This window comes from Taudactylus pleione, unplaced genomic scaffold (assembly GCF_031769625.1).
Source record: "Taudactylus pleione unplaced genomic scaffold, aTauple2 ptg000461l, whole genome shotgun sequence".
Taxonomy (NCBI): Eukaryota; Metazoa; Chordata; class Amphibia; order Anura; family Myobatrachidae; genus Taudactylus; species Taudactylus pleione.
Genome location: NW_028284863.1, coordinates 1,729,385 through 1,740,841, shown reverse-complemented (window position 1 = coordinate 1,740,841; position 11,457 = coordinate 1,729,385). Strand labels below are relative to the sequence as shown.

The 11,457-nt window shown below is 49.5% G+C and overlaps 1 protein-coding gene across 2 annotated transcripts in view; it reads left to right on the top strand.

Annotated features, from left to right (window-relative positions):
* Positions 1-3,067: 3,067 nt before the first annotated feature.
* Positions 3,068-11,457, top strand: part of LDHD (lactate dehydrogenase D) — a 668,169-nt gene continuing 659,779 nt past the window's right edge. For both annotated transcript variants that reach the window (XM_088448610.1, XM_088448611.1), the window contains exon 1: positions 3,068-3,227. In XM_088448610.1, the coding sequence (XP_088304736.1) occupies positions 3,135-3,227 (93 nt within the window). In that variant the 5' untranslated portion in view covers positions 3,068-3,134. The remainder of the gene's footprint in view (positions 3,228-11,457) is intronic.

Below are 11,457 nucleotides of genomic sequence, written 5' to 3'. Positions count from 1 at the left end.
AGCGATTCATAGAAGCACAGAAATCTCAGGATAGTGTATGATGGCTGCTGAAATGAGAATAGCAGCAGAGACTCCTCCCTGCCACCTTCACTCATGATGGCCAATCAGAGGGGAACAAAAAAAGTGTGCCCCTGCTTCTGGCTCCCCACTGCTCTGTCCCCCATCCCATGCCTCCCCGCTGCTCTGTCCCACATCCCATGCCTCCCCGTCGCTCTGTCCCCCATCCCATGCCTCCCCGCCACTCTGTCCCACATCCCATGCCTCCCCGCTGCTCTGTCCCCCATCCCATGCCTCCCCGATGCTCTGTCCCCCATATCCTGCCTCCCCACTGCTCTGTCCCCCATCCCATGCCTCCCCGCTGCTCTGTCCCCATCCCATGCCTCCCCGCTGCTCTGTCCCCCATCCCATGCCTCCCCGCTGCTCTATCCCCATCCCATGCCTCCCTGCAGCTCTGTCCCCCATCCCATGCCTCCCCGATGCTCTGTCCCCCATCCCATGCCTCCCCGATGCTCTGTCCCCATCCCATGCCTCCCCGCCGCTCTGTCCCCCATCCCATTCCTTCCCGCCGCTCTGTCCCCCATCCCATGCCTCCCCGCCGCTCTGTCCCCCATCCCATTCCTCCCCGCCGCTCTGTCCCTTATCCCATGCCTCCCGCTGCTCTGTCCCCCATCCCATGCCTCCCCGCTGCTCTGTCCCCCATCCCATGCCTCCCCGCTGCTCTGTCCCCCATCCCATGCCTCCCCGCTGCTCTGTCCCCCATCCCATGCCTCCCCGCTGCTCTGTCCCCCATCCCATGCCTCCCCGCCGCTCTGTCCCCCATCCCATTCCTCCCCGCCGCTCTGTCCCCCATCCCATGCCTCCCGCTGCTCTGTCCCCCATCCCATGCCTCCCCGCTGCTCTGTCCCCCATCCCATGCCTCCCCGCTGCTCTGTCCCCCATCCCATGCCTCCCCGCTGCTCTGTCCCCCATCCCATGCCTCCCCGCTGCTCTGTCCCCCATCCCATGCCTCCCCGCTGCTCTGTCCCCCATCCCATGCCTCCCCGCTGCTCTGTCCCCCATCCCATGCCTCCCCGCTGCTCTGTCCCCCATCCCATGCACCCACCACCTCTGCTGCTCCACACACACCCCCCTGCTCATCCAATTGTCCACCCCCACCATCCCAGCTGCCGCCCGTTCATCCTATAGACCCCCCTGTAGATGTAATAAAATGCCTGCTTCCCCGCTGCCTTCAGCGTTAGGTCTGGTCTACACATGCGCAGAAGAAAGGACAGAGGAGTACATCAGGCAGATGGCGCATGCACGTAAAAGAATGGGATTACAGAAGCCGCGAGAAGAAGATTGAGAAGACGGAATCGCAAGAGAGCCAGGTACCGAATCGCATCGGGGATAAGTACATGAATAAGGAAAAATAAATGGAAATAAACACGATATAAGAGTGCCATGTTTAGATGGGATCGCATGATAGACTCCTATAATCCTACAAAATCCCTGACTGTGTGCAAGTGTACCTCGAAGAATTGATGCTGTTTTGAAGGCAGATTGTGGTCACACCACATGTTGATTGAATTTAGATTCCTCTTCTGTTCATTCACTTTGCATTTTGTTAATTGATAAAAATAAACTATTAACACTTCTATATTTGAATGCATTCTTAAGGGTATATTTACTAAAGTGAGAGTTATTAGAAGTGGAGATGTTGCCCATTAACCAATCAGATTCTAGCTATTGTCTTCTAGAAGGTGTTAGATGAATGTTAAATAGAATCTGATTGGTTGCTGTGGGCAACATCTACACTTCTAAAAACTCTCACTTTAGTAGCTCTACCCCTGGCATGTTTTCCACATCTGCCTAAAACTTTTGCACATTGCTGTATAGAGATGTCTGGTCCAATTTTCCTGATATATGAACACACCCGAACCGAGTCCAAAACACGATGATAAATTAGAAACAAAACACAGGGATGTGCGCACATATCTACATATATATCACTGGAGCGTTCCTGTTATGTGTAATAATAACTGTTTTCCCATTGCATACAAACAGCTTCTGACTTGCTACAGTATGTAGAGGACATGTGTTTCATAATGCTCCGTGAGTGCAGCGAGGGGCCTCCTTTCTGTATGGTACTGTAGCGAGGGGCCTCCTTTCTGTATGGTACTGCAGCGAGGGCCTCCTTTCTATATGGTACTGCAGCGAGGGGCCTCCTTTCTGTATGGTACTGCAGCGAGGGGCCTCCTTTCTGTATGGTACTGCAGCGAGGGGCCTCCTTTCTTATGGTACTGCAGCGAGGGGCCTCCTTTCTATATGGTACTGCAGCGAGGGCCTCCTTTCTATATGGTACTGCAGCGAGGGGCCTCCTTTCTATATGGTACTGCAGCGAGGGGCCTCCTTTCTGTATGGTACTGCAGCGAGGGGCCTCCTTTCTGTATGGTACTGCAGCGAGGGGCCTCCTTTCTGTATGGTACTGCAGCGAGGGGCCTCCTTTCTGTATGGTACTGCAGCGAGGGGCCTCCTTTCTGTATGGTACTGCAGCGAGGGGCCTCCTTTCTGTATGGTACTGCAGCGAGGGGCCTCCTTTCTGTATGGTACTGCAGCGAGGGGCCTCCTTTCTGTATGGTACTGCAGCGAGGGGCCTCCTTTCTGTATGGTACTGCAGCGAGGGGCCTCCTTTCTGTATGGTACTGCAGCGAGGGGCCTCCTTTCTGTATAGTACTGCAGCGAGGGGCCTCCTTTCTGTATGGTACTGCAGCGAGGGGCCCCCTTTCTGTATGGTACTGCAGCGAGGGGCCTCCTTTCTGTATGGTACTGCAGCGAGGGGCCTCCTTTCTGTATAGTACTGCAGCGAGGGGCCTCCTTTCTGTATAGTACTGCAGCGAGGGGCCTCCTTTCTGTATAGTACTGCAGCGAGGGGCCCCCATTCTGTATAGTATTGCAGCGAGGGGCCTCCTTTCTGTATGGTACTGTGCCTTTACTGGGTGTCACCATTCTGCTATGATCAGACCTCTCCGCCCCTCATACGCCCCTGGAATGTCCTTGTGACATTTCCTCAATGTGCTGACACACTGCACAGAACAGCTTCTTCTTATATAGCTAGATTTACAGATTGGACCCTGAGCCCTGACAGGAGGAGAAACATGTCTCTACTAATTAGGGGACGGATACAGAGAGCTATCAACCTCTGTTCTTCACCAAAAAGGACTCACAGATCGTACAGCATAACGCCAAAGGTACGACAGAAATAAAGAACACAGTCATCGTAGTGTAACACAGAGAGTAATCCCCACAGTGTAACACACACAGCAGTCCCCACAGTGTAACACACACAGCAGTCCCCACAGTGTAACACACACAGCAGTCCCCACAGCGTAACACACACAGCAGTCCCCACAGCGTAACACACACAGCAGTCCCCACAGCGTAACACAGACAGCAGTCCCCACAGCGTAACACAGACAGCAGTCCCCACAGCGTAACACAGACAGCAGTCCCCACAGCGTAACACAGACAGCAGTCCCCACAGCGTAACACAGACAGCAGTCCCCACAGCGTAACACACACAGCAGTCCCCACAGCGTAACACAGACAGCAGTCCCCACAGCGTAACACAGACAGCAGTCCCCACAGCGTAACACAGACAGCAGTCCCCACAGCGTAACACACACAGCAGTCCCCACAGCGTAACACACACAGCAGTCCCCACAGCGTAACACAGACAGCAGTCCCCACAGCGTAACACAGACAGCAGTCCCCACAGTGTAACACAGAAAGCAGTCCCCACAGTGTAACACAGACAGCAGTCCCCACAGTGTAACACAGACAGCACACACAGCAGTCCCCACAGTGTAACACAGACAGCACACACAGCAGTCCCCACAGCGTAACACACCAGACAGCAGTCCCCACAGTGTAACACAGACAGCAGTCCCCACAGCGTAACACAGACAGCAGTCCCCACAGCGTAACACAGACAGCAGTCCCCACAGCGTAACACAGACAGCAGTCCCCACAGCGTAACACAGACAGCAGTCCCCACAGCGTAACACACACAGCAGTCCCCACAGCGTAACACACACAGCAGTCCCCACAGCGTAACACACCAGACACCAGTCCCCACAGCGTAACACACCAGACACCAGTCCCCACAGCGTAACACAGACAGCAGTCCCCACAGCGTAACACAGACAGCAGTCCCCACAGCGTAACACACGCAGCAGTCCCCACAGCGTAACACACGCAGCAGTCCCCACAGCGTAACACAGACAGCAGTCCCCACAGCATAACACAGACAGCAGTCTCCACAGTGTAACACAGACAGCAGTCTCCACAGTGTAACACAGACAGCACACACAGCAGTCCCCACAGCGTAACACACCAGACAGCAGTCCCCACAGCGTAACACAGACAGCAGTCCCCACAGCGTAACACAGACAGCAGTCCCCACAGCGTAACACAGACAGCAGTCCCCACAGCGTAACACAGACAGCAGTCACCACAGCGTAACACAGACAGCAGTCCCCACAGCGTAACACAGACAGCAGTCCCCACAGCGTAGCACAGACAGCAGTCCCCACAGCGTAACACACCAGACAGCAGTCCCCACAGCGTAACACACCAGACACCAGTCCCCACAGCGTAACACAGACAGCAGTCCCCACAGCGTAACACAGACAGCAGTCCCCACAGCGTAACACAGACAGCAGTTCCCCACAGCGTAACACAGACAGCAGTCCCCACAGCGTAACACAGACAGCAGTCACCACAGCGTAACACACACAGCAGTCCCCACAGCGTAGCACAGACAGCACAGACAGCAGTCCCCACAGCGTAAGACAGACTGCAGTCCCCACAGCGTAACACAGACAGCAGTCTCCACAGCGTAACACAGACAGCAGTCTCCACAGTGTAACACAGACAGCACACACAGCAGTCCCCACAGCGTAACACACCAGACAGCAGTCCCCACAGCGTAACACAGACAGCAGTCCCCACAGCGTAACACAGACAGCAGTCCCCACAGCGTAACACAGACAGCAGTCCCCACAGCGTAACACAGACAGCAGTCACCACAGCGTAACAGACAGCAGTCCCCACAGCGTAACACAGACAGCAGTCCCCACAGCGTAGCACAGACAGCAGTCCCCACAGCGTAACACACCAGACAGCAGTCCCCACAGCGTAACACACCAGACAGCAGTCCCCACAGCGTAACACACCAGACACCAGTCCCCACAGCGTAACACAGACAGCAGTCCCCACAGCGTAACACAGACAGCAGTCCCCACAGCGTAACACAGACAGCAGTCCCCACAGCGTAACACAGACAGCAGTCCCCACAGCGTAACACAGACAGCAGTCCCCACAGCGTAACACAGACAACACACACAGCAGTCCCCACAGCGTAACACACCAGACAGCAGTCCCCACAGCGTAACACACACAGCAGTCCCCACAGCGTAACACACACAGCAGTCCCCACAGCGTAACACACCAGACACCAGTCCCCACAGCGTAACACACCAGACACCAGTCCCCACAGCGTAACACACCAGACACCAGTCCCCACAGCGTAACACAGACAGCAGTCCCCACAGCGTAACACAGACAGCAGTCCCCACAGCGTAACACAGGCAGCAGTCCCCACAGCGTAACACAGGCAGCAGTCCCCACAGCGTAACACAGGCAGCAGTCCCCACAGCGTAACACACGCAGCAGTCCCCACAGCGTAACACAGGCAGCAGTCTCCACAGCGTAACACACGCAGCAGTCCCCACAGCGTAACACACGCAGCAGTCACCACCACACACAGCAGTCCCCACAGCGTAGCACACACAGCAGTCCCCACAGTGTAACACACACAGCAGTCCCCACAGTGTAACACAGACAGCAGTCTCCACAGTGTAACACAGACAGCAGTCCCCACAGTGTAACACAGACAGCAGTCCCCACAGTGTAACACACACAGCAGTCCCCACAGTGTAACACAGACTGCAATCCCCACAGTGTAACACAGACTGCAATCCCCACAGTGTAACACAGACTGCAATCCCCACAGTGTAACACAGACAGCAGTCTCCACAGCAGTCCCCACAGCGTAACACAGACAGCAGTCCCCACAGCGTAACACAGACTGTAATCACCACAGTGTAACACAGGCAGCAGTCCCCACAGCGTAACACAGGCAGCAGTCCCCACAGCGTAACACAGGCAGCAGTCACCACAGCGTAACACAGGCAGCAGTCACCACAGCGTAACACAGGCAGCAGTCACCACAGCGTAACACAGGCAGCAGTCACCACAGCGTAACACAGGCAGCAGTCCCCACAGCGTAACACACGCAGCAGTCCCCACAGCGTAACACACGCAGCAGTCCCCACAGCGTAACACACGCAGCAGTCCCCACAGCGTAACACACGCAGCAGTCCCCACAGCGTAACACACGCAGCAGTCTCCACAGCGTAACACAGACAGCAGTCACCACAGCGTAACACAGACAGCAGTCACCACAGCGTAACACAGACAGCAGTCACCACAGCGTAACACACACAGCAGTCCCCGCAGCGTAACACAGACAGCAGTCCCCGCAGCGTAACACAGACAGCAGTCCCCGCAGCGTAACACACACAGCAGTCCCCGCAGCGTAACACAGACAGCAGTCCCCGCAGCGTAACACAGACAGCAGTCCCCGCAGCGTAACACAGACAGCAGTCCCCGCAGCATAATATAGACAGCAGTCTCCACAGCGTAACACACACAGCAGTCCCCACAGCGTAACACACACAGCAGTCCCCACAGCGTAACACAGACAGCTGTCCCCACAGCGTAACACAGACAGCTGTCCCCACAGCAGTCCCCACAGTGTAACACACACAGCAGTCCCCACAGTGTAACACAGACAGCAGTCCCCACAGCGTAATATAGACAGCAGTCTCCACAGCGTAACACACACAGCAGTCCCCACAGCGTAACACACACAGCAGTCCCCACAGCGTAACACACCAGACACCAGTCCCCACAGCGTAACACACACAGCAGTCCCCACAGTGTAACACACACAGCAGTCCCCACAGTGTAACACAGAAAGCAGTCCCCACAGTGTAACACAGACTGTAATCACCACAATCACCATACAGTAGTCACCACAGTGTAACACAGACAGCAGTCCCCACAGCGTAACACACACAGCAGTCCCCACAGCGTAACACACACAGCAGTCTCCACAGTGTAACACAGGCAGCAGTCACCATAGTGTAACACAGGCAGCAGTCCCCACAGCGTAACACAGACAGCAGTCTCCACAGCGTAACACAGACAGCAGTCTCCACAGCGTAACACAGACAGCAGTCTCCACAGCGTAACACAGACAGCAGTCCCCACAGCGTAACACAGACAGCAGTCCCCACAGCGTAACACACGCAGCAGTCCCCACAGCGTAACACACGCAGCAGTCCCCACAGCGTAACACACGCAGCAGTCCCCACAGCGTAACACACACAGCAGTCCCCACAGTGTAACACACACAGCAGTCCCCACAGTGTAACACACACAGCAGTCCCCACAGTGTAACACACACAGCAGTCCCCACAGTGTAACACAGACAGCAGTCCCCACAGTGTAACACACACAGCAGTCCCCACAGTGTAACACACACAGCAGTCCCCACAGTGTAACACAGACAGCAGTCCCCACAGTGTAACACAGACAGCAGTCCCCACAGTGTAACACAGACAGCAGTCTCCACAGTGTAATATAAACAGCAGTCACCACAGTGTAATACAGACGGCAATCACCACAATCACCATAGTGTCATATAGACAGTTGTGACCACAGTGTAACACAGACAGCAGTCACCATAGTGTAATACAGACAGCAGTCTCCACAGTGTAATATAGACAGCAGTTGCCACAGTGTTATATAAACAGCGATCACGACAGTGTAATACAGACAGCAATCACCACAATCACCATAGTGTCATATAGACAGTTGTGACCACAGTGTAACACAGACAGCAGTCACCATAGTGTAATACAGACAGCAGTCTCCACAGTGTAATATAGACAGCAGTTGCCACAGTGTAATACAGACCGTAATCACCACAGTGTAATATAGACAGTAGTCACCACAGTGTTATATAAACAGCGATCACGACAGTGTAATACAGACAGCAATCACCACAGTCACCATAGTGTAATATAGACAGTAGTCACCACATTCACCATAGTGTAATATAGACAGTTGTGACCACAGTGTAATACAGACCGTAATCACCACAGTGTAATATAGACAGTAGTCACCACAGTGTAATACAGACAGCAGTCCCCACAGCGTAACACAGACAGCAGTCCCCACAGCGTAACACAGACCGTAATCACCACAGTGTAATATAGACAGTAGTCACCACATTCACCATAGTGTAATATAGACAGTTGTGACCACAGTGTAATACAGACAGCGATCACGACAGTGTAATACAGACAGCAGTCACCACAGTGTAATACAGACAGCAGTCACCACAGTGTAATACAGACAGTAATCACCACAGTGTAATACAGACAGTAATCACCATACATTAGTCACCATAGTGTAATATAGAAAGTAGTCACCACATTCACCATAGTGTAATATAGACAGTTGTGACCACAGTGTAATATACACAGTAGTTACCATAGTTTTATATAGACAGTAGTCAGCACAGTGTAATACAAACTGTAATCACCACAGTGTAATACGGACTGTAATCACCATATAGTAGTCACCATAGAGTAATATGGACAGTAGTCACCATAGTGTAATACAGACAGTAGTCACCACATTCACCACAGTGTAATATAGACAGTTATGACCACAGTGTAATACAGGCAGCAGTCACCACAGTGTAATACAGGCAGCAGTCACCACAGTGTAATACAGGCAGCAGTCACCACAGTGTAATACAGGCAGCAGTCACCACAGTGTAATACAGGCAGCAGTCACCACAGTGTAATACAGACAGTAATCACCACAATCACCATACAGTAGTCACCACAGTGTAATATAGACAGTAATCACCACAGTGTAATATAGACATAGTCAATATAGTGTAATATAGACAGTAGACACTATAGTGTAATATAGACAGTAATCACCACAGTCACCATAGTGTAATATAGAGTAGTCACCACAGTGTAATACAGACAGTAATCACCATAATGTAATATAGACATAGTCACTATAGTGTTATATAGACAGTAATCACCACAGTGTAATACAGACAGTAGTCACTACAATGTAATATACACAGTAATCACCACAGTGTAATATAGACAGTAGTCACTATAGTGTAATATAGACAGTAGTCACCACAGTGTAATATAGACAGTAGTCACTATAGTGTAATATAGACAGTAGTCACCACAGTGTAATATAGACAGTAGTCACTATAGTGTAATATAGACAGTAGACACCACATTGTTATATAGACAGTAATCACCACAGTGTAATATAGACAGTAGTCACTATAGTGTAATATAGACAGTAATCACCACAGTGTAATATAGACAGTAGACACGACATTGTTATATAGACAGTAATCACCACAGTGTAATATAGACAGTAGTCACTATAGTGTAATATAGACAGTAATCACCACAGTGTAATATAGACAGTAGTCACTATAGTGTAATATAGGCAGTAGACACCACATTGTTATATAGACAGTAATCACCAGAGTGTAATATAGACAGTTGTGACAACAGTGTAATATAGACAGTAGTCACTATAGTGTAATATAGACAGTAGTCACTATAGTGTAATATAGACAGTAGTCACTATAGTGTAATATAGACAGTAGACACCACATTGTTATATAGACAGTAATCACCACAGTCACCACAGTGTAATACAGACAGTAGTCACCACAATGTAATATAGACAGTAGACACCACATTGTTATATACACAGTAATCACCACATTGTTATATAGACAGTAATCACCATAGTGTAATATAGACAGTAGTCACTATAGTGTAATATAGACAGTAGTCACTATAGTGTAATATAGACAGTAATCACCATAGTGTAATATAGACAGTAGTCACTATAGTGTAATATAGACAGTAGTCACTATAGTGTTATATAGACAGTAATCACCACAGTGTAATATAGACAGTAGACACCACATTGTTATATAGACAGTAATCACCAGAGTGTAATATAGACAGTTGTGACCACAGTGTAATATAGACAGTAGTCACTATAGTGTAATATAGACAGTAGACACTATAGTGTTATATAGACAGTAATCACCACAGTGTAATATAGCCAGTAATCACCACAGTGTAATATAGACAGTAGACACTATAGTGTTATATAGACAGTAATCACCACAGTGTAATATAGACAGTAATCACCACAGTGTAATATAGACAGTAGTCACTATAGTGTTATATAGACAGTTGTGACCACAGTGTAATATAGACAGTAGTCACTATAGTGTTATATAGACAGTAGTCACCACAGTCACCACAGTGTAATATAGACAGTAGTCACTATAGTGTTATATAGACAGTAGTCACCACAGTGTAATATAGACAGTAGTCACCATAGTGTAATATAGACAGTTGTGACCACAGTGTAATATAGACAGTAATCACCACAGTGTAATATAGACAGTAGTCACCACAGTCACCATAGTGTAATATAGACAGTATTCACTATAGTGTTATATAGACAGTAATCACCATAGTGTAATATAGACAGTAATCACCATAGTGTAATATAGACAGTAATCACCATAGTGTAATATAGACAGTAGACACTATAGTGTGATATAGACAATAGACACTATAGTGTGATATAGACAGTAATCACCACAGTCACCATAGTCTAATATAGACAGTAGGCACCACATTGTTATATAGACAGTAATCACCACAGTGTAATATAGACAGTAGTCACCATATTGTTATATAGACAGTAATCACCACAGTGTAATATAGACAGTAGGCACCACATTGTTATATAGACAGTAATCACCACAGTGTAATATAGACAGTAGTCACCATATTGTTATATAGACAGTAATCACCACGTGTAATATAGACAGTAGTCACCACATTGCTATATAGACAGTAATCACCACAGTGTAATATAGACAGTAGACACTATAGTGTTATATAGACAGTAATCACCATAGTGTAATATAGACAGTAGACACTATAGTGTGATATAGACAGTAATCACCACAGTCACCATAGTCTAATATAGACAGTAGGCACCACATTGTTATATAGACAGTAATCACCACAGTGTAATATAGACAGTAGTCACTATAGTGTAATATAGACAGTAAACACTATAGTGTGATATAGACAGTAATCACCATAGTGTAATATAGACAGTAGTCACTATAGTGTTATATAGACAGTAGACACTATAGGGTGATATAGACAGTAGTCACTATAGTGTTATATAGACAGAAAT